Source organism: Notothenia rossii (genome assembly GCF_949606895.1).
Source record: "Notothenia rossii genome assembly, chromosome: 9".
Taxonomy (NCBI): Eukaryota; Metazoa; Chordata; class Actinopteri; order Perciformes; family Nototheniidae; genus Notothenia; species Notothenia rossii.
In genome coordinates, this window is record NC_136907.1 from 8,847,320 (window position 1) to 8,872,732 (window position 25,413).

General features: G+C 40.6%; 1 protein-coding gene across 1 annotated transcript in view; it reads left to right on the plus strand.

The window, feature by feature from the left end:
* The first annotated feature begins 9,580 nt into the window (after positions 1-9,580).
* Positions 9,581-25,413, plus strand: part of mtnr1bb (melatonin receptor 1Bb) — a 29,619-nt gene continuing 13,786 nt past the window's right edge. The window contains exon 1 of the mRNA XM_079648384.1: positions 9,581-9,945. Coding sequence (XP_079504510.1) covers positions 9,738-9,945 — 208 coding nt within the window. The 5' untranslated portion in view covers positions 9,581-9,737. The remainder of the gene's footprint in view (positions 9,946-25,413) is intronic.

Sequence of the window (25,413 nt, forward strand, 5' to 3'; positions counted from 1 at the left end):
GTGAAACACCTCATATATCTTTTAGTGTATGCCAGTATGTGTCAGTGCAATAGATGGAAATAGCTCCAGTTCTATTCTGTCTCCCTGAACCACAGAAGACTCAAGAAAGTCAGGTACAAGGCAGCACCCGAGGGAGATGGATCCTCAGCTCAGTGAAAAATCATGCATTTCTGTGTCAAACGCACCAAAACTCGATGAAGCTTGTCAACGTGGGAGACGTACCACCACTCATATTACCAACTTCACAGCCCAAAAATAATAAAATCTTGTTATGTTTCGGAAAATTTGATTTGATCAATTAGTCTAATATGCTTAAGATGTCTCGAGTGATAACAGCAACAAAAAATACTTCGGGCTGCGTGTCAGCTTTCTCTGAATCCAATCATTCATTCATTCATGTTTTTGGTTTTCTTTTGTGATATTGACTTCAGTTTGAGAGAGAAAAGGAGAGCCATTACCTACAGGACAGCATCCATTGAGGCGAAACCTAACATGACCTACTTCCCGCTGTATTGTCTGAATAAATAACCAAACTGTAAACACACCGCAGGTAGAAAAGTCTATCTCTGTGGTCTGAGAGATAGGAAATATTTATTCATCAACTTTCACAGTTTACTTCATTATTACGTCTAGGAATATGCAACATTTCCCAAATAATTGACAAGCATAACACTTTTTTCTATTCAACACATGTTGGCTCTCATAATGAAATGAATAGGTCAAACGAAAGGCAAATACGAGGGCTTATGAGAGAAAACAGAGAGGGAGAGCAATAAGCAGAGTGGCTGGTGTGTTTGTTTATCATGCGTCAGAGGAAACTGATGAGGACCAGCCATTCACTTTAACTTCGCTGTCTCTCATCTGACCATCTGGTCAACAACATACAACATGAAGTCAGCTAAGCCACTAATGAATAAGGATTAGGGGTGAGAATGAGATCATGTCAGAGAGGTAGGGGATGAGAGGAGAAGGGAGACAAGTATAAGAGATTTCCCTGCTTTCTGCTTATTGAGGAGTAGCTGTGTGGGCGATTAGAAATCCACACTCTTCTCAGTAACACCAGGATTACACCCCCGGCTGGACCTAATCTACAGTATGTGCTAACATCTGCTTCTGGTGACACATGCACAGGCACACACAGACAGTCATACATTTACGTATAACATCAACATGAGCAGAATGGCTACCAGTTGCTGTGTGTGAGGCAATTCCATCACGTTATATTCACACATTGTTTAAACTGACGATTAATCAGACACAACACGCATACACTGAGAAAAACACGGGAACAGGTGGCATGTATCGACCCCCTCTCTTGCTTTTTTAACAGATTATTACGAAGGCAATCCTCTGACATTATGCCTGGAAAACGGCTATTTGTGAGACAGGGAAGTTAACAGCGTACTTTATGTCATGTTATTGGATTTTCTGTGATGAATGCACATAAATGTCATTAGATTAAGCCGGACTTCTCTAATATCATATTAGATTTTTCTCTCTTGCCCACTTTCTGCAAACTCCACAGAGAGTACAGAAAAAGTTGAATCCAATTACCAGGGGATATATTTTTTTGTCCACCCCACCATCAGGCTTGAGCCCTTTTGTGTTTATTTCACAGCGGTCTTCAGTGTTACGCTTTTGGAGTTTGCTACAACACCCCAGTTTTTTGATCTTGTAAAGAATGTTTGGCAGAATGATTGATCCAAATGCTGCGGGGACATTTGGCTGCATCAGAGCCCTGCTCGTTATATACTTTAGCTTTGAGGAATTGGAAAGCTGTCACCCGGAGATTGCTGGGATCTGATTTTGGTAGGGAGCAGGTCTTCAGTTCTATATTGGGTATCATTCATTAGGGTTTCTTATGCTTGACAGCAGAAAAAGTATCTCAATTTGCTGAAGTTGCAACAGCTGTATGACTTTTAAAAGGTATTCGTTGAACTGTGCAAGCGTGAAATGCCTGTGGTAATAACCTTTACAGTCCATCTGTTGACTCAAATGTAAGAACAATCATAAAGCACAAAACTGTGCGTCAAAAACTCTGCCAGAACGTTTTTGCTGATATACCTGAAGAGGATATTACTTATACTCAGATTTCAAAAACAAATTCAAAAGCATAGTAAAAATAACCTTCTACCAATGCACGTTAAGCCTCCGTCAGTTTCTTTGTTGATGGTATAACATCATATTCTAAGAGCAGAAATTCCAAATCCAAAAATGTATCACATTTCTTTAAAACATTCATTGGTTTAGGGCTGATTTTGTCCCAAATTCCATACTCTGTTTTTAAGCTTTGGCTACCAGTTATGAGTTATGAGCAGTTATGAGTTGAAAGACAAATTACCAATGGTTGTGATACCCAATAATTAAAACAATCACTCAACACAACAAAATACAGTAGTTATATCTCAATAACGAACTGTATTGTCACCTGCTTTCGATAAAGGGTTTATATATTTCTAACAAAACATATATGTCTACAGTGACAAATATTAAGTCATTATCATCAAGTAAGGGTCAAATGTTCTTTAACTTCCAAACATACCATTTAACAAAGTTGGTAGTGTAAGGGAAACTTCTGCAGCAATGGAGAGTCAGGACTCAGAGAGACACGAGGAGAGTGGGGGCTTTGATGTCAAACTCTGATAGTTTATTACAAGTATCGGCCGGAGAAATTCACATCACGAGTCACACAGCCAGAGATTCTGACTGCACTGGTGGGTTGCCATGCCAATTCTGACCAGCCTATCTCTCGATAGACCTTTTAACTAGTTTACAGAGAGTTAATCCACATATTGGGGGATGGTGCGTAAACACCTGGGAACACTGAATCACTTACCTGACTCTTAGGCTCTGTGACCGAGAGTTGACCGGTCATAAAACTGGTAGTGTCAACAATAGCTCAGCAGCACATTCCTTAAGACAGATAACAGACTCAGGGTTGGTCGTAAACGTCAACACACAGAAAAGGTTAAATATCTTAGGAGAAAGGAAGAATTATTCTTTGACAGGTAGGTCATCAGATCTAAAATCATAAATGCCTAGAAATTGTTTAAAGTGGACATATCATGCTATATTTTAATAATATAGTGTAGGACCACCTATATAAGGCATATTTATACTTTTTATTTTTCAAAATACCAAACAGATCATGCATTTTAGCCATTCCTCATTTCGCTCAATTTAACACTGTCTTTGCATGGGCTGATTCTGTGAGAACAGCACCATCTACAGGCCTGGCATATGTACTACAGCGTCTCCAGCGCTTTGGAACGGCAATGTCCGTGGCTGTCTCCTCCTGATTGGTGGAGTTGGCCCAATAGCCGTAGCGCCACTTCTGTGACGTCATAGAAGTGTTCAAATCTGGATCAGTCTGTATCAGATCCGTTGCAGCCCCTTTTTAAGAGATTTGGGTATGGAGGAAAATAGAGAGGGTTGTGTTTTCTGACACTTGGTGAATTCCCTGGAACACCGGGGACACATATTCATGTATAAAAGACGTACACAAGTGCATTTGGCATGATAGGTCACCTTTAAAGAAGTGATTTTGGTCAACTAGCCGACACTATAAAAGGTATGGTAATCAGAGTGTGGTACCACAATTGCTTTTACCTAATTGCTTATTTCAATGACACATCCTAGAAGCGCTGCGTAGAATAAGAGGAACCACTTTGGCAGAGGTGCTTTGAGTTAATGTCAGTGATTGAGATTCAGTGTCAACAAGCGAATCAACATTCCCATCCATCCAGCCAAAGCATGCCAAAGACCTTGTACAGAAAACACACTCCTTCCTCAATGCCAACACTTTCTTCTCCAAACCTGTCATTTCAGAGTAGTGTTACAAAGTGTTGCATGATTGCACTATGATTGCTCTTGTTGCATTTTTCAAAAGACACTCGCTACAATGAAATAAACATACACAGTTGGGTATTTCCAGACGGGTTTTCCCTTGTTTTCTTTACAACATTCTCTGTCCAAATGTGTTTGATGGCACCATCTGGTAATTTCAACTAAACCCTCTGTGGAACAATGGCGCTGAGAATTACCCAACAACCAGTCGATCTCAAACCAACAAACAACACTCTCTGCGACGGTCCAGGTAAGCGTGGGCCAATCCAGAATCCAGAGTGCTGTTGGACCATCATGCAAAACCCAGTGCTCTGCTGGGGGCTTACTTGAATATCCGCAGTCTTGTTCCCAAAAGTGATCAGATAAAACATCTCTTAACAGACTCTAACTTGGACTATTTATGTTTGTCAGAGACTTGGTTGAATAAAAACTCCCCATCCTCAGCCATACATATTCCTGGCTATAACGTTTTTAGGAAAGATAGAGCTGTGGGCAGGGGGGGGGGGGTTACTGTTTTATATCAAAGACCACATATCATGTAATGAGGTTCAATGCTCTGCTGAGAATGAGCTTGAGCATATCTGTCTTAATGTTAACCTGTCACCAGAGATGTCTTTCATTCTCATTGGAGTGTATAGACCACCATCTGCAAAAGCTATTTTCTTTGACAAATTAGAAATAATGCTTAGGGAATGCAGTTTTGCTGAGGAAATAGTATTAATGGGTGACTTCAATGTTAATTGGGAGGACAAAGCAAGTAATAAGGCACTAGAACGGGTATCAAATACATTTGATCTCACACAAGTAATTAAAGGGCCTACTAGAATAACCACATCCTCAAAAACCCAAATTGACCTGATTTTCAGCAACAAACCTGAAAGGGTGACACAAATGTTCAACATTATCACTGGTCTGTCTGACCACAACCTAACTCTCATAGCCAGAAAGCTCACTAAATCCTGCTTCCATTTGAAACCCAATACAAAATCTTACCAATTAAGAATACCCAAGAGTGATATTGATGAATTTGACAGGGAAATTAAAAACATTAACTGGAGCCAAATGTTATCAGGATACCAACACACATGCCTTTAAGTCAACAATCCAAAACATATCAAAGCGATTCCTCAGGAAAAGCAAATCTAAGGCCAAAAATAAACGCACCCTCCCCTGGATTAATAGTGACATCAGGAAATCAATGAAGGAGAGGGATAATGCTCTAAGGCACTCTCTTGAATCAAATTGTGTGACTGACAGGCATAAATGTGTGTCCTTACGAAACAGAGTTACAAAGGAATTCAGGCCAGCTACTGTAAATCCAACTTCTTCGTTAATCTCCTTCATGAATCTAAGGGAAAGGGACTGTCTGCAGAACCAGAGAAAGGGAATAAAATAATAAAGCAGCTAGAGATCAATAACAATGGGACCTTATGTAAAGGACCAGCGGAAATAGCGGCTATTTTTAATAACCATTTTGTTAATTCTGTGAGGCTTACTATAAACAGTCAAACACACTCATCACCTATTGATTGTACACAGCCAGTCTTCTCCCTGCCAGACACTTCTGAATCCAAACTGAATTATATAATTTCTTCTTTAAACAATTCCAAATCATAACAACATTTTGGACTGGATTATCTGTTTCTAAATTAACATGCTACCACTCTCACAGGGACAATTACTAAAAATAATTAACACCTCTTTTAGGGAGGGAAGATTCCCAAAAGACTGGAAGTTAGCCATTGTTGTGCCAGTCCACAAATCCGGGGACACAACTGATGCAAACTGTAGGCCTATTAGTATTCTACCTGTCATGTCTAAGATGTCTGAGAAAGGTGTAGCTGAGCAATTGACTTGACATCTTAACAGTAGTCCTTTCACACTACACCCCATGCAATTCGGCTTCCGAGCCAATCATTCCACTGAGACCGCAAATTGTTTCCTTGTGGAAAATATCAAATTAAAAATGGACAAAGGAGGCATTGTTGGAGCAATCTTCTTAGATCTTAAGAAAGCTTTTGATACAGTCAATTATCAAGTACTCATTCACAAAATGTCTTATTTTAATTTATCACCCAGTGCTATAGACTGGACGAGCTCCTATCTGTCAGGTAGAGTTCAGTGTGTAAGGGTAAGTGGCGAGACATCACTACCCCTGATGAAGGAACTTGGTGTACCCCAGGGATCTATCCTGGGCCCAATTCTATTCAGCCTTTATATAAATGACTTGCCATCAGTGTGCACTGGATGTGAGGTGCAAATGTACGCTGATGACACTGCCATTTATGTCCATGCAAAAACCAAGGCCCAAGCTGCTGCCAAATTAAGTGAGGCAATGGTACATGTAAATCAATGGCTTACTGACTCCCAGCTATATCTAAACGTTAAGAAGACAGTCTGTATGTTTTTTAGCAAGACCAACACTGTATCACACTGTGAACCCAAGGTCTATGTGTCTGGGGAGGTCATTCAAACAGTTACACATTTTGAATATCTAGGCATTATCCTTGACACTACTCTATCCTTAAAAAAACAAGTGAGAAATGTAATGCAAATAACTAAATACAATCTAGCAAACTTTAGATATATATCAAATCAAATCAAATCAAAGTTTATTTATAAAGCACATTTAAAAGCGATTTTTGGTCGGGCCAAAGTGCTGTACATGTAATAAATACTACAATCACTTTAAAACACATTACTACATTCATAATAAAAGACAATAAATTACAACAGATATATAGAAAACACAGGGAAAAGTCAGGAGTCGTGCTCCGCTCTGACTAGAAGGCCAGGGAGAAGAAGTGTGTCTTAAGAGTAGATTTAAAAACCCCTAGGGTCTGGGCCGACCTCACATGGAGGGGCAGAGTGTTCCAGAGCCTAGGGCCAGCTGCTGCGAAGGCTCGGTGCCCGCGGGTTTTGAGCCTGGTCTTGGGCACTACAAGCAGCAGCTGGTCAGCCGACCTTAAAGCTCTGGCTGGGGTGTAGCGCTGGAGGAGTTCAGCTTCAGTATATAGGCCGGAGCCAGCCCATTTAGTGCTTTAAAAACAAATAAAAGGAGTTTAAAATCAATTCTGAACCGAATTGGAAGCCAGTGCAGTGAGGCCAGAATTGGGATGGCCAGTGAGTAGACGTGCAGCTGCGTTCTGCACTAGCTGCAGGCATTTAATTGACGCCTGGTCCATACCCACGTACAGAGCGTTGCAGTAGTCCAACCTCGAGGTAACAAAGGCGTTAATAACCCTTTCCAGGTCTTTAAAAGATAAAAACGACTTGGTCTTGGCCAGTAGTCGTATTTTAAAAAAGCAGGTTTTGACTACGCTGGTGACCTGCTTATCGAATTTAAAAGCGCTATTGAAGGTCACTCCAAGGTTCATATAAGGAACTGTTTGACAACACCTGTAGCAAAACTATATGACTGCCACAATCATTCCCCATCTAACATACTGTATGACCAGCTGCTGGACCCAGGTGAATAGCACAACATTAAGGCCTATCCTATCACTTCACAAACAAGCTCTCAAAGCTTTGGACAGAAAACCTAAGCTATACCACCATTGCAAAATCCTGGACAAACATAACCGGCTCAGCTGAAATCTTTTAAAACACACTGATGCCTGTCTCATTTTAAAGATTATAAACGGCAAGGGACCCCCACCACTCTGCACTTTTATACAGCAGAACAATTCAAACAGCAGAACCAAAAGGTCTGCCCTAAGAGGAGACTGTGCAGTCCCTCTTAGGTCCAGTTCCTTTGGTAAACACTGTTTCTCTGTGAGGGCATCAACACTTTGGAACACACTACCGATACAGATAAGAAATAACACCTCCTATCATACATTTAACCACTATCTTAAGAACTGGCTTTTAAGCAATCAAAAATGTGAACACTTTTAACATATCATAGTATGATAGTATTTCATCTGTTCCTATTTATTTTTGTACTGTATTTATTGTTGTACTGCTGTTGTCCGTTGTATTCTTTTTAATTATGTTTTTATTTCTCTAATCTTGTTGTGGTTATTTAACATATTTCCAAGGACAACAGTTGAAAATTAGCCTGCTGGCTAATACTGGCACGTTTACAGCAATATGGATTAATGTGCACTGTCCTTTAAATAAATAAACAAACAAAAAAACAAGCACTAATCAATATCAATTGAATAATGACGCCATTGGCTCCTGAAGAGGAAAATGTTGATGCCCAGTTTTTGTGGCCATCATCCATTCACTTCCTGCCGCTTTTACACCCACAACCATATGCATATAAGCTATTTCCTAGCGAGCAAACACAGAAATCCCACTGGAAGTCTATGACGCACGTCCACCACACTCATAGCATAATAATATGAGGGCTTTCCCATTTATATTTAGCAGATTTATGTTTTGCACATCAATGCCATTGGTTCTCTTAGTGTGTGATTTTGGGATAATGTTCAGCCCTTACCCTGGGGTTTTCAGTTTCTGTGTGTGTGTGTGTGTGTGTGTGTGTGTGTGTGTGTGTGTGTGTGTGTGTGTGTGTGTGTGTGTGTGTGTGTGTGTGTGTGTGTGTGTGTGTGTGTGTGTGTGTGTGTGTGTGTGTGTGTGTGTGTGTGTGTGTGTGTGTGTGTGTGTGTGTGTGTGTGTGTGTGTGTGTGTGTGTGTGTGTGTGTGTGTGTGTGTGTGTGTGTGTGTGTGTGTGTGTGTGTGTGTGTGTGTGTGTGTGTGTGTGTGACAGCATCAATGAAACATGCGTCCACTGGATGAGATGGAAAGTTCAACTGGCTGCCACCAGTGAGTCGCGTTATGGATTAATGGGATTAAACTGCCGCCTCGACTTGCTTTCACTACATGGAGCATAAAGTCAATCAAATAGTCCTGAGTCCAACAATGACACCCCTGTGGATGCATGCCCACTCTGCTAAAAGATATTGGTTGAATCAATATTGTGTGAGAGAAAGACTCACAGCTCCATGCGGTTTTTCTCAAGTTCTTACACAGGCTTTTGGAAACCACATAAAACAGTTATACTATAAACATTATGCTCTCAATTAGTGCAAACTTAAAATTGTCTGTGACACGTGGTCCTCATAAATCACAGTGAGCTGATTGGACTTCCCGCGCAGACCCACCGCTGGGTATGTGCAGGTTAAATGGGAGTCTTTGTTTGCACGCCCGCCACGGCATGGTCATTGGAGATGGCGCGTGGAAATCACAGAGATGAGGAGAAAGGAGGAGAGATCTGTGGAGAGCGGAGCCGTGTGCCAGTCTAAGGGCATCTCCGTGATATTTACCACTGAGCCTCCTCGGCACACACAGCGCCGGCTGCGTCGTACTTGGTCGAATTGTAAGGGCATCAAAAATGGAACGGGAAGACACTTTGTTGTCCTCGGTTTTTGCAGATGATATTGAATAAAACACAAGGACTCCAGGGCGGTGTAATGGTTTGACATGTTTTGTCATCATGTCTTAAGTTGGCGCACGAGACGACTCTGTGATGCCAAGCAGCAAGCCAGAAGCACTCGAAGAGGATGAAGACTTGAATGTAAGCAGTTTTATGAAACGTTATTTGAACGGTAATTAAGTGACATCTTCTCACCAAGGAGGAGGCGTGGCGCCATTGGGTGTCCGATCAGCTGTCCGATCAGCTGTCCTTGGCATACGGATGACTTTTGCGCGGACACAAATGAAGAGAAGACTCCATGTGAAACTATATAAAGGTCACGAATGAAAACCACATGGTTAAACGAACTCCTCTCGACTTTATGTAACAGAATTTACGTGCGTTTTGGAATTTGGAGAGGCATCCATGCGCGATCCATGTTTTGTTTAGGACACACAGGTACCAGCGGTACCTGCGGGACTTAAAGCACAGTTGGGACTTAAAGGCAGCGTTGGGCTGTGGGCCAGTGATGCCGGACACATTCACACTCATAAAGAACCGGACAGAGCCACGGCTGGGGCAGCTGGAGCGCGCACTGGCCACGGACGAGAGCGCTCGCCCCGCCTGGGTCATAGCAATCCTGGCCAGCGTCTTGATCTTCACCACGGTGGTGGACGTGCTGGGAAATCTGCTAGTTATCATATCCGTGTTCAGGAACCGCAAACTGAGGAACTCTGGTAAGAAATGTCCCTTCTTGGTGTTGTATTTACAAAGGTGATTATATCACAGTCACTAACAATCACTCACATTTTTGAATGAAAGGCGTTGTGCGTTTGTGCCTGTTGTACGACTTTTGTTGTGGCAGTAATCATTTGCATTACTAATCAATGTCTCTTAGAAATTCTGTATTGAATGTGTTTTAGCTGGCATTTTTGAACATGTCATGTTTTAAGCCACCTTGGAGCTTGCTTCCCCCCAAATATCACTTCAATCAGTGAACTCCAATATCAAAAACTAGTCCATAGTAAATTATTGTATCTTACTTACTTATACTGCTTTTATAATAATAATAATAATAATAATAATAATAATAATAATAAAAAAACACATTTAACTGACACCATGCAGTAGTTTCAACCAAATGCCTTATTCTGGTTAGTTTGCTTGCAACTTTAATGCTATATCTCCCAGTTTATGACATTATCCAGAACACCAATTCCTGCAGATATGTACATAGTGTATCTGCTGAAAGCCACAGTAATTCCTGATAGGGGTTTAACCCCTGCAGTGCGCTGACTGACAGATTATTATCTTCACAGCTCAAATGCCACTATAGTGACTTGTTTGACACACTGCACCACTGTAGCAGATTCATGTGTCTCTTTCTCTTCTGCTGTTTAAAGTTCAAAGGTAGTCCATCTCCTGTTTGATGTGTAAGAGCAGTTGAATGAGCCCAGGTGAGTTCTTCAGAAAAGCTTGTCATACCAGTGTGTGGAATTACCCAGGAGGCCTTATGCGGCTGCTGTGAAGTATAATGCCAAATCATACCATTTCAGTGAGCCATCACTATGGGTATAATTGCACCTTAGAGCTTGTTATTCAACTCTTTTCTGATGATAATGAACGCCTTCAAAAATATACTGAATTATGCATAGTTTTCTATGTTGTTGAAGTTCCCTGTTTACCACCTAACTTGCCCCGCTTCAATCAGAATATACTGATAGTTGTTCTTTACTAAGAAAGATAATGAAACAAGTATCTCACCCTGATGGGATTATTAATATTTTTTGAATGAAATTGTTTAACATCAAATGTGAGTATCCTCCTGACCATTTTATTTGCTCTTTATTGGGCAAGGTATAATATCCATTTCTTTTTGTTGAATTCAACCAAGACTATTTTGTTCATTAGAGTCAATGGGCAAGATACCTGGAAGAGTAACAAAAAAACACAATTTTATTTTCATTTAGGGACATTATGAAATAACATTTTCAATCTCATTTAAACAAATGTTTTGCCTTGGACTTATTCATTAGAAGATCATTTAAATGGAACAAGAATTACTCCCACACGGTACTCTAGCATTGATGAGCATTGAATCCTTTGTCAACTAAGTTTTACGCAGGGACATTTATTTAATAAAGCTCTTTACAAATGAAAGCTAAGAAGTTTTCAAGTTCACACATTTAGAAATTAAGAGGATCATTTCTAGGGTGATTTTATTTGTGTGAGGCTTAACCGTCAAATCCATTTGTAATCATTATCTTATTGAACTAAACCACTTTATACAAACAATATAAACTTACCCTTCACCTTCAGATGCTCTCCACCATTATTCAAAGTCACATTATTAAGCAACACGTTTTTGGTATTTGGTAAAAAAACACACTTCCTTTGTGTTTATAAATTACTTTTAGCAATATGTTACATACTCATAAAAAATCCTCACTGGTCTTTCATAGTAAGTCATAGAGTGAACAGAATATTTGCCACAAAAACAGAACTGCAGTACTTCAATAACAAACAGAACACTATACCTCCTCACAGGTTATTTTCTAATGGGTGGATTGGTGGGCATCCTGTTGGTGCTGTGTGTCGGGCCAGAGCTTTTTGTCAACTTTTATATCTGAGAGAATACAAAATATAAAGGATTAATATTTACTAGTGATGGCTCTAACGATGAGAATCAACTCATCAGTTTTGATCAGTAACCCGTGTACATCCCAAGTGGTTATACAGTATAGCATGTGTAGACATTTGTATTAAACGTTTGAGTACATGAGTAATATTCATTAGTATGAACAAGACATTCAAATCTGTATTGTTTTGAAAATAAATATTCTCATAGAAGAATTGAGCCAAAGCAAATGTCACACACTTCCGAAAATAGATTAATAAATATCGCTTATTCGTACAGTATATAAAAAGATACAGTAACTATGGCCACCATGAAAAGCTGCGTGGACTTAGTACCTCATTAAAGTTGGCAAGAAACACAGCGGCTTTCTCGTTAGTAGAACAAACAGAACCTACTGAAAATGTCACTGAGCTACGTTATTAAACTCAACCATACCAATAACTGAGAATAACCAGTGAGTGGACTTTTTCCGTAGCCAAATGCAAACGGCTTTTACATTAATCAAACAAAAAAGATTGTCCCCCTTCTTGAATGAATATGAGAGGGATGACTAAGACCGCTATGCTTGCACTGCTGCCCCTCTACATATCCACTTACATATCAAACAAACAGTACAGCTATAGACTACGATCTCAAGACATCACACTGTCCGTCCCCTCAGTACGCACAGTGCTTGGGAAAAAAGCCATATCATATTCTGCCCCCTCGACCTGGAACACACTTCAGCAGGAACTTAAGCTGCCCAGTTTGATACCCATCACGGATTTTAAACTCATTTAAAAAAAGCTGGAGAAATCATCTGTGGGTGTTTGCACCTGCTATATCTGACTGTATACGGATTGTAATGACTACTTTTTTTACGATGTTGTATTTTAGTTTTTGCCTCTGTGTTTAGTGTCCTGTCTGTCTGTAACTTTGCGTGGTAGTGTTACCACTGAACAGGTCTCTCTTGAAAATGAGACCTTCTGTCTCAATGAGATTTACACCTGTATAAATAAAGGCTAAATAAAAAAGAGATGTCTCGCTAAAAAGAGAGTTAGATGCTGTAACCATGAGCATGTATTTAAAATCTCTATGACTCCTACCATATGTTCCTACAACCTTTCAAATATAAGACATGCAGCCTGGGAGTACATCCATACAAAAAATATTATTAAGAGTGCAAAAAGCCATGTAGCCCCGGGCTGATTGAAACAAGGAGTGTGGGAGTCTTTGTCCCACGTAGATCTCACACAACACACACTGGTATCCTATAAAAAACTCTGGAAAATATGCTGTTCTGTACTGTAATCACGTTCTCCCTTTGGAAAAAAAAAAGGCTTATCTGTCCACAGGGCTTGTTTCAAGTGCCACTCGAGCTATTAAGCGGAAGCACTTGAGGCTTGGCTGTTGGAGCAAAGGGTACAATTTTAGGATCATGACAACACTTAAGAGCGGATCAGTACATTGTACATGGCAGGACACATAGCACACCTGTCAACCTCATCCATCATTTGAATAATTTCCAACACCGGATATATTTTACAGCTTGTTTTTTTTTCTAGGTTTCCTATAGCCTACCTCACTAGACAGAGTGCTTTAAAAAAAAAACATTTTCAGTGGAGGTTTTGCCACTCACATGGTGCATTTCTGCCTTAAAGCTGATCTCTCACAACTCAAACAGCCCACTCAGCAGTTGAGAAGCCACACTGAACCCACAGTCGTGAACTCGAAGGACGACTACTGCAGCGTGAAACAACCCACTCTACAGTGTAGAAAAACACCTGACTTAACAACAGCACATAACCAGTCACAGCAAAGGTGTACCCTACACACTACAGTTCTCCTGGCTTTGCATAAGTAGCTGCTTCTGCAGGGGAAAAATGACCAAAACATTTTACATGCAAGGTATTGATGACCAACTCTGCATCCTTCTCAGCTACTTATCATACCAGTATATGATAAACTGATCAAAACTGGGTTGCCCACGTAAGGAGCTACATTGCACAATTTCTTTGTTTTTCCTCTTTTGTCTTTTCAAAAACCTCAATGTTTCCGTAGAAGGCCTGCCTCTTTCATCAGGGGTGATGAGAAAGGTTGTGCTCTTGACACACCGTCACACTCACGCATGCATGTATTCATGAGAAATTAGAGCTACTTGTCCTTTGATTGAGCCATTTGTTTTGTTTAAGAAAAGCTTTGATTCACATGGGAAACACAAAGGGCATTCAGGAACATGCAGTTCAGTTCATCTACACATCTCATTTGAATGTCTTGTGGAATTTGTTTGTGAGAGTGTGTGTGCAAGGTGTCTTATACAATTGTGAGGGGCAGAGGTTTATGTCTCCTGAGATGTGTTGTTCAAGGTGCGTAGGTGTTGAGAACTTTCAAAGAGAGGATCACACATTACACCGACTCACTTCACAGAGAATTTATTTAAAACACATATTTGCCTCTTCATTCCCTCTAAAGCTACGTTTCTCTAAGGCTCTTTGCCTCTGCTAACACAATGCCTGAAATAGTCCTTAGGTAGGTTTGAGGGTAAAGACTCTGCCTCTCTCCATGGTGCTGAAACCTGGAAACCTAAGTGCTCTCAATCTACTTCCTTGTCTGTGCATCGTGATCTTTCGGAACGTCATGACTTGTAGTCCAAAAACTGTTCAAATTCAAAATGTGTTTCTAGCAAGTAATAATAATAATAATGATAACTTTAATTGATATAGCGCCTTTCATCAACCCAAGGTCGCTTAACAAAGAAACATATAAGGACAAGACATAAAACAGGGGGCAGAAATGGAAGTGTTTCATTGCAGGGGGGGGGGGGGGGGGGGAGTGAGTTAATGTTGGAAGGCTTTGTTGAACAGGTGAGTTTTCAGGGTTGATTTGAAGATGTTCAGAGAAGGGGCGTTACGGATTTCAGCAGGGAGGGAGTTCCAGAGGGTGGGGGGGCAGCCACACTGAAGGCACGGTCCCCGCAGGTGTGGAGGCGTGAATGGGGAACGGAGAGCAGGCCGGAGTCTGAGGATCGAAGGGTGCGGGACGGGATGTAAGGGTGGAGGAGATCTGTGAGGTACTGAGGGGAGAGGGGTTTTAAAGTACAGCTCAAATGGTGAAAATGAACTTGAACTTTGTAGATGCCAATTCAGTGTCGAACAGTAATGTGATACTGCAGCCTTTGTTTACTTTTGAGTCATTATCGTTTGATTAGCATGAAGATCTTTTTTTACAGCCAAACATACTGTTGGCTGCATCCCAAAATCCAAAGCTCCCTCCACAAAGTTGTTTTGTTTTCCCCAGAGAGCCAATTAGCGAAGCTTTGACTTGAGGTTATTTTGTCGGAAAACAGTTGCACAGTGTTGGAGTGAAGCCTGATCACTGGAGCCCAGCTGAGCAGGATTGGCAACGGATACGCTGCGGCTACAGCTTCACATCCAGCACGCTTCGGTCTGCAGAGTCTGAACTCCCAAGTACAAACTCCCAAGGACGCGAGCACTACCTGCCAGCATCAGTATGGAAAAATACCTCCAGTCTGTCTGACTCTCTCCATGGCACTGAAACATTTAAACCCAGTCTCTCTCCAAATCGTTTTGCGTCTTAAGTGTCCTCAGTGACTACTACTTCTATAATGGCCCCCTCCTCGCTCTCTACGCCCCTCATACCACACCCAATCTTCAACTTGACCTAAACTACACACGTTAAGTTTTGTGATTCCAAATTTGACCAGTGGAGAGGACAATGGCCTTTTGGCTTTTTCGGCCCCCATTGCTTGGATAACCAACGTAACTTCATGTTGAGTTGTAGTGTCGGTTGTTGCTCTGTGAGGTTTGACCCCTGGTAAATATGTTCAATTCAATACATTAACCTCAAAAGTTTGCAAACTCGTAGACAGAGAAAGTATGTTGATTTAAACGGACATCTTCAACCTCCTAATTTATTGAACAGTTCCTCTACATTTGAAAACTTTACATTCTCGGCATACCGTGGCTCTGACACATTAATCCAGAGTTCCGCCCAATGAAAAGGGAAAGGAGGATTTCTGTGTCTCATTTTGACAGGACATAGAACAGACAATGTGTGGGATCCATTTTGCCCACACTGCATCCCTGTCTATACTGATTATTGTTAGGAAATGCTGCTTTAGGCACCTGGCTTCCTACAGACGTATCATGCAGTGTATTAAAGTTATACTTCTTTTTGTTACATTACATTACGTGTCACTTGTTAGACCCTTTTATCCAAAGCGATTTACATACTTAGTACTGCAATCCCCATAGGAACAATTTGGGGTGATGTGTCTCAGGGACACAACGACATGCAGTGGGGTTTGAACCTGTACCTGAGCCTGCACCATATGCCTCCCAGCCACAATAACAACATGTTTGATAAATGCCAGCTGGAACTGAGCCTTGCTGAGCTAAACCAACCTTATCTTATCATCGTCCTACATCAGATTATATTGAGCTGATCTTTTAAAAATAAAGTTTCTCTTGCAACTATTTCTTGCTTTTGTTTTAAAATACGGATACAAAAAACAACATTGACATTTAAATCTTTCAAAAAGACGTAGATGGTTTCACGAGAGACTTGATTCACTTGACTTGTAATTGCGTTTACAAATTGAATTGAGTAGCACTTTAGCAAAAGTTGAGCATGCAGTAATAGGAATCATAAACGATCCGGGTAATGCTAATGGTAAGTGAGACTTTCTTTGTGCAATTCATTGTGTAGTATCTCCTCCTTGAGTTCTAATACTTTTGCTGTTTTGTGATATTAAGACTGCAATATACATACGAGGATAAGAATGATGAAGTCGACCAAACTGAAAACCATCCAAACAGCACCAAATATGCACAAGTTAAATGACAACAGATAAAACAAGGTTCGTGGTGCATTTTTTTTATATGAAGCACATTCTAGCCACGGTCTCAATGTTAGGAAAGGTGTTGAATTACTTACTTGCTACACCTAGTATTTTTCATTTCTAAAAGTATTTTGGCCAAGTTAAAATGCCATAACCTCATGAATGTTAATATTCCACTCATCTTTTTTTAAAACATAGTTATGCCCTTCATGTCCACTCTGACGTGTCGAGAAGCCTTGAATCCTGATATGCTTGTTTTTCGATAATGAATGCTCCCAGCATATTTCTTTTTGCCTCACAAGCACTTCTGTGTTTGATGATATTTCATTCAAAGCAAAGCAGGAGATCAAACAGCTGAACAGGTCAAGATGTTTTTCTTTAATGCTGAGGAACTGTCTCAGGTTTTCTGCTGCACACCCGACAGACTGTTAAAAGCAAAGCAAATACTCTCCTGGATCTTTTTTATGTGCGTAACAGAGAGAGAGGTATAGATCATAGAACTGGCTAAATGGATATGGAGAGTGTTAAGCTGTAGCTCAGAAAGAAAAGGAGGAAGAGATTAGACACAGGGGCTTTGTTGCTGGTTTGATTTGAAATTATCTATTTTCTTGATATTGAATCATTTGGAATCAAGCATGGAAATTGCTTTTGATATCCCATTGAGACCAACATTAGCCTCGGTCTGGTTTAATCATGAAGCTTGACGCAGGTTCTATAGGGGAGCTTCCCACGGATTGATGAGGCCTTTTCTGCATGTAATGAGGCTTTTTCTCATATAATTGTATCATTATCTTGTTTTAATGTTGTTTGTCTTGCTCACTGTGTATTTAGAAAGAGGTTGAAGAAGTGCTCTGAGAGTCCACTTCAGCCTGAGTTGTGCCCAGACACCGTCCTCTATACTTTCTTGGGTGAGCCATGACGGTTATTCTCTTGAACACAGACAGTTGGATGAAGTAAGCAGGAGGAGCTGAGACCAGCTGCCAGGAGAAAGGGGAGAGAAAGAGAGTAAGGTTTGTAAACTTCAAAAGCAAAGTAATAGAACTAGAACAGAGGCTCTAAAGTAGAGAAGGACAGCCCAGCTTTTAGACAGGAGAGGAAAATATCCTCGCTACGAAATGTAGGAGTGATACTGTTTTATAAAGGGAGGAGGCACAGCCGAGACAATGTAGGAACTACTGTCAAGTGTCATCACAGTCACCGAGTTGTTATCAGTACGTTAGTGCTGAGATGGGGGATGACTCAATAGCACAAGTTTGCACATATGCGCGTGCACGCACACACACACACACACACACACACACACACACACACACACACACACACACACACACACACACACACACACACACACACACACACACACACACACACACACACACACACACAGCAACTGACAGAACACTTTTCTTTAAAACTCAGCAACCACGACAGATTGACCCATTTATTCTGCAAAGTAACTGATTAGCATTTTCATTGTTTTATGTTTAGTATTCAAAGCCCAAAAAGCTAGCTGTTTGTTCCCACATCCATAATGTATGTGTTGCGATCATTTTTAAGTGCATTATATAACAGTTTCTCAAAACCCTCAGGCAGCCGTGGCTGAAGACGTGGAATACGCAAGGGGGTTTGCTGCAAGAGAAGAGCAGGAGAAAGGAGGTGAAATACAGAAGACGTGAGAAATTAAGGGCAATCTAGGATGGGAATAGGATAAGGGAGGGAGGGAGGGAGTTGTCACTGAGATGTGCAGAACTGCAGATGACCCAGCAAACTAGACAGAAAAACAAAATGTGTGTCTAAGTCATGACGCAGCCAGAGCCAGCGGAGCAGGATGGAAGCTATCCCCCTTATCTCCTCTTGGATGCAACCCTACAGAAATATAGATACAGACTAAAGGTTTAGTGGCCAAATGTGAAGAGTGGGATGCATCTGGAGCTTTATTTAATTTGGTTTAAATGTAACTGCAGTGGGCTGGGGATGATCTTGTTTTGGTTCAAATGCTACATGGGTAATGTTGAACTGAAACGGGATCACAGCACAACTGATGCCATATCATTAATCATCATAAAAGCCAAAGAAATCGTAGTGAAATGCACTTGAAAATGTTTTTAATTTTCATCAAACTTCATAAGCACAAGATTGAGAGCCGCACTTTGATGTGTTAGGCCTTTTTATTTGTGTCTTGTCAGTGGTATTTGATACTCAAAGTGCTCCGCTTCAAAGAAGGTAAAAAGATGAAAAGTGTTACATTTTCCTTCAACTAGTTTTCTCATATATAAACCTTGAAGTCATGATAAAAATGCTACAGCGGTTCATCTCATTAGGGCTGAGCATATTAGTCCGTTTGAGAAAAACATGGAGTAAAGAAAGATGTGAAAAGGGGCCCATCATGCTTCTTGATATGAAAGAAATCCTTGATTAGACGCTAAATCAGATCGCATTGATTTTGACTCGTGAATGAATATACTACTCTTTTCAAACTCAGCTTGAAGATGCTCCAGAGACCAAGTTCAACATTGACATTTTCAGTTTCCCCCTACTTTAACCTATGAATGTTACATTTGAATATTAATGTATTCAACTATCATGAAATTGATCGGCTAAGGCTCGTCAGAAAGCTCTAAGGGACTTCACTAAAACACAAATATACATTTTTAATTAGCAGAAGGAGTATTTGTAAGTAAGTTGAATCTCTGTCCTGATTATTGCAGCCCTGTATAACTTAAGCACTGAAATGCTTTGCAACCAAAATGCCAAGTGTTATGATCAAACAGAATGCCTAGGGAAATGTAAACCCTTCAAAGGCTGCAGTCAGTCCACCGGACATAATTACCTCCACCATGGAGGGTATGTTTTTGTTTGGTATTTTTCGTTTGTCAGCAGGATAGTGGAAAAACTACTGGCCTGGTATTTCATGGAATTTGTTGGAGAAATACTGTTGTCTCCCCTTTATGGGTTGTTTTAATGCACTGATACTGTGTGACTCTGCACTGTGTATGACCTTGCAGCTGCCTCTTCTTCTGATAGGAGGAAGCAGGGCATTTCAGGTTGTTGATATTTATGAGAAGACACATACTGTACTTGTTGTCTCCTAAATATCTCATTTCTATGAGGCGTGAAGGAAGTACGTGACTCTTTCCAGAAGATGTCGCAGATGACCCCGACACCTTTCCGACACCCACGGATGATATTAGCACCATCTCGATTTAAAACTTTGTTGTTATCTCCGTGTTTTGGACTATATAAGCCTGATGTTTTTTGTGATTTAACTCTGTTCCTTCTTGCAAGAATAAATTAGTACCTGATTATTGATTCTCAACCCGGTGTCGAGTGATATTTTCCTTACAGAATTTAACAGAAGGATGACGCCTTGTCCAAGGAAAAAACAGTTTTTCAACAAATGCAAATCACTAGCGGATAAACAAATCCTTTCGTCTCTTTCGTCACCATTCCCACATAGAGCATGGCCTCGGGCACTCGGAGGTCTGATCCTTATGACCCTTCTTGGTATGACGTGAAAAAAAAAGCCTACCTTTTTACATTGTGAGAGAGGTTGCGCCTAACCATCAGCTGTTGGTGGGTCCATATTCAATATTGTAAATAGTCCCTTCTCGAAAAGTGTATTGTGTATGTTCCCTGTTATACTGACGAGCTAAGACAGCTTTCTGATTTAATAATCTGCTTTGCTTCACAGTTCAGCGTGCTCTTCAAAGGTCAATATGCTTCGACTAAGCAGACTTAATGTCTGTCTAATGCATTCATTCAAAAAACTAGTGAAGACAAAGAAACGTATACATGTAACAAATCACGCATAGTGCAACATATTCTACAGAATCTACTGCGCAGATAGGCCTCTTTTCCACAGCACGGCAACTTTTCACTAGTTTCTGTTCTAAATGTTCCTAGATTAGACGTTGAATTAGTGCAAATACCACAGACAGACAGAGACGCGTCTGCTGTGAAACGTCTCTGTGAGCATGTGCCAAAAGACGGAGCAGAAGGCATTATAAATGTGAGAAGTGGAGGGGAGATCAACGAGGGCCGGTGTCGTGCATCTATAATGTTGGGGGGGAGGGTATGGAGGGTTTGGCTGCCTGAGGCAAAGCATCTACAAAGTGCATTCCTAATGTTATCGTCCTGAAGTGAGTTCACCTTCACCTTGAACAAAAGCTCAACAATAGCTTCATCAAATTCACACATCATTTGTGATGCTCACACAATGTTCTGGTTTGAAAGACAGCTGGATCAATAGCCAAATATAAATAGATTTATATTATCTCTTTTTTACTTGCTTCACCTATTTAGAAAAGCGGCAAAATCAAATGTTTGTCTGTGATAAAGAACATTAGCCTAACAATATTCAAATTGTACTCACCAGGGAAACATTTTGTCATCTTCTGATGAATAATGTTAACATTACTTCCCTGTATGTAATAGGCTTTCAAACAGCAGGGGATATTGCAAATAGCTCTAGCTGCGAGACCTGTTGTTTAAGTAAGAGAAAATGACAGACTGGAGAAAACAAGAACAGAAAATCGCCATAACGTAAAAGAGCACAGTAAATTGCTTTTTTTCCGTTTAATACAAACATTATTACAAACCTTTCTGTAGTGCAAGTTTCCCCATTCAATATGTAATTTTCTGTCGGGTAAAGCATTCATTTTCATACTCCCTACATCGCGACTAGTCTGCTGATTCTCCATTAAATATCCTCCGCCCGGCAGCTAAACATTTCAATTACATTCAGAAGACGTCAGCTGCCGGCAGGAACACGTGTACTATGTGTGCACCTCTGCATGTTAGGGAGACAGGAAGCTTCATCACCTCTAATAGAAAAGCAAGTTTGTAGAAATCTGGCAGTAAAGGGTTACCGACTGACCTGAGCATTGTTGTGCCGAGTTGATTCTCATGCACTCACACCCGAGGTCAGGTAAGATTAATGAGTGCATCGCTAATGTGACATGCATTAAAGGTGACCTATCATGCAAAATGCACTTTTGTACGTCTTTTATACATGAATATGTGTCCCCGGTGTTCCAGGGAACTCAACAAGTCTCAGAAAACACAACCCTCTCTATTTCCCTCCATACCCAAATCTCTTAAATAGGGGCTGCAACGGATCTGATACAGACTGATCCAGATTTGAACACTTCTATGACGTCACAGAAGTGGCGCTACAGCTATTGGGCCAACTCCACCAATCAGGAGGAGACAGCCACGGACATTGCCGTTGGAAAGCGCTGGAGACGCTCTAGTACATATGCCAGGCCTGTAGATGGTGCTGTTCTCACAGAATCAGCCCGTGCAAAGACAGTGTTAAATTGAGCGAAATGAGGAATGGCTAAAATGCATGATCTGTTTGGTATTTTGAAAAATAAAAAGTATAAATATGCCTTATATAGGTATGGTCCTACACTATATTATTCAAATATAGCATGATAGGTCCATTTTAAAGATACACATTCAGAGACTGGAAAACATGACATCATGGTGCCTTTTAAAAATGTGAAACATAAAGGGAAGCTGAAAAAGCAAGAAAACAAAGTGAGGATATGATTCACAGATTGATTGATTGATAAACTTTAGATAACAGGAAGTGGAAAACATTACTCAGTTAGTAAGGCTTTCCATCATTTGTCACAACTGTTTGTGAATCATTTGGATGCTGGTTTTTTTGTTTGGGGAGAAAAACATTAAAACATTAACATTTTAAACCTTGTTTCCATGTTTTTGTCAAAGTAGTGACATTATGAGTCCACAGTGAAGGTTTGTGTGTGCTTATGGTGCCACAGCAACTTCCCATGAAAAGGAGGAAGTTGTTTATCAACTATTTTTCCAGCCATATTCTCCAGGAGACATTTTCAGTTTATAAGATGAATTGCGTTCGGATTTATTCTTATTCTGGTATATCAAGTATATTTGCTTTGGGGGAATTTTTACAAGATTCCTCCAATTTCCCCCACAAAGTTTTATACCATATTTCAGCAACCTTTTTTGTGGTTTTACTGTATAGTCCTCAGTTGTACTGTATTGGTTCAGATCTACTGCTCATCTACTGTTGGTTATAAATACCCCGCCCATGCAGCAGAAGGATGTAGATGCTGCTGCAGCCCACATTGGGATAGCATAGCCTGGCTGGTGAGCGTCATCACCTTCAGCCAAGATGATTAGAACTGAACTGCTGGGCACCGACATGCAGAGCTGACTGGCAGTATTGTGCAGTAAATTACTCTTCTGCTTTGGGTTTCACCAAGGTCTTTCTTTGAACTAAAACGTTGACACCGGCAGAGAATTGGAAATGCTGGAAATGTATGACAACAGGAGGCCGTAACCTTCCTCAAAGATAAACTTAAAGAAATAAACCAGTGCCAAGTGTAGTAATGGCACTTGGAATGCCAGGACAGGCTTGAGATCTACATTAGTTACAAAATGTCCTAATAATCATTTAGGAATCATTCATTTTACATGCAGCCTTGACAATACAAAGTTATTGAAGAGTACTACAGTACAGTTTTAGTTTAGGAGTTGCAGGTAGCCTATATACAAATATCCCTAAGCATCAATACAAGGATGTATTATTCTAACAGCATATTACATACTCGTTGTGAGGGAAACTTCTGAAGCAATTGGAAACAGGACTCAGAGAGACACGAGGAGAGCTGGAGCTGTGATGGCAAACACTGACGGTTTATTTGGAGCTTCGGCCGGAGCATTCACCAGACATGTCATGAACCACGAGTCGACACAGGTTGAGATGCCACAATCAATTCTGAGGGGTCTCCTCTCTGGTAGGAGGTTTTAACTAGTTTGCTGAGGGTAATCAAGATTCTTCAATAGAGAGACTAAACAGCTGAGGACACTGAATCAACTTTAGTTGTCGGTTATGGCTCGGGGTCATCTACACCCCGAGAAGGATGTGTTCCAGGTGTCCCACAACAAAAACTATCTCTGACCGAGAGTTACCTGGTCAGAAACTGGTAAAAACAACAACTTGCTAGGGCAGCCCCTCCTTAAGGGAGATAGCGGCTGTCCAAGGCTAGGCATCTGCGTCAGAGGGCGAAGGAGCACATGCAGGGTAAATTATTCCCTGACACTCGTCATATCCACATGTGAAGGTTTTTCACCCTCCACTTTAACACAACATACATTGCAGTCCTTGTATCACCAGCTGCTTGTTAACATGCATGGAGGGAAGTTATTTTAATCTCTGGCTCATTAATCAAATCACAGCGCAGTCCTCGATCACTGAGATACGAGCAACGTGGACATGCATGTTTGAGAGAACTGGAGACAAACTGCAGCTTCCTGTTTGTGTTCGATGAACTTTCAAACATCAAGTCTTTGAAACTACTAAAGTGTCTTGGTTGATTGTTCTGATCAATATCAAACTTTAACTTCCATGCAGCCTCTGAACTGCTGGATTTCTCAGATGTTTTCGAGATCTCTCCTGCTCAATCTCTGTCTTTCCCTCCATCTCTTTAAAGGTGTCCTCATTCAGTTCCGTAATCACAAGTCAGGGGCTGACACCAGTGAATATTGTCATCATACATAACCTCACCTTAATCTCAAACTCCCCCGTGGTGGAATTACCATGCAGATTTGCTTTTTGAGACATCCGCCTCTGCAATTTGTGCTACCACTAAAAAAAGAAGCACATTTTGAAAATATTCAACAGCAACAACACTTTTTTTTGTGAATGATTTTGCTTTTGGTTTTCTGGGATTCTTTGCCATGTATTGTCACATGCTAGGCTCAAAGTGTTGTTACATAACAGGCTTGAGCTCTCTCATTAAACCAATTTCTTTTTGTTGTTTTGACAAATGATGAGAAATCATTTGGCAGTGCCCATTTTTGTGAGATGTTCACATGGGCTCTGGCTCACAGCACATTCACAAAGCCTGACATAATATGCATTATGTATCACATTCAGCAACACTGAAGAGTTATTTTTCCATCTCTACATCAAAGTTCATTCATGTTGTTCCTGACAAACCAGTTTTTTCAGAGCAAAGCTTGTATGCTGTATATAGTCAATTGCAAATGATACCTTTACCTGAAGTCACAACTCTGCCATTAAAAACACTAATTACAAACATCATTGAGCTTTAAATACAAATTTGTCCATCTATACTTAGTCTAGGACTAAGGACCGACACAAGTGTGGTACTAGTAATAAGGATGGTACTTATGTCGAGCAATTATCATATTAAATCCTGATAGTGCTGTCTAGAAATGTTTGAGCAACCATAATCTGGTCAGAAGTCCGAAACAGCCCTTATTGATTAGACCCTTTTTTTAAATCGATATTACTGTAAAGCTACTTTGATTGGAATTATTACAGTACAGGCCATTTTGCCCAAGGACAAAGTTAGTTGGGAAGTGAGTGCTGACTCTGAATACATATGTCAAATTCTCTTCTCTGAAAAGAAAGACAAAAATAAATAAAAATAAGCCGAGTTAAAGGTTATTTTCCTTGGCAACCCAATCAGAATCACGATGCGTGGTCATGACACAGAAAACACATTTTCTTAGAAGGTTAGAGGTTTCTGTGTGTGGAATAAAAACACCTGCCTTAAATCCTTCACTCATTCTTCCGCCTGACAACATTTTAAATCACTTTATGTTGCCATCCCACCAATGTTGTCCACATGCTGACATCTCTATTTGGATATGAACGCTGACTCTTCTTATTGTAATTTCAAACTAACTTTTTTTCCATGGAGCAATTAT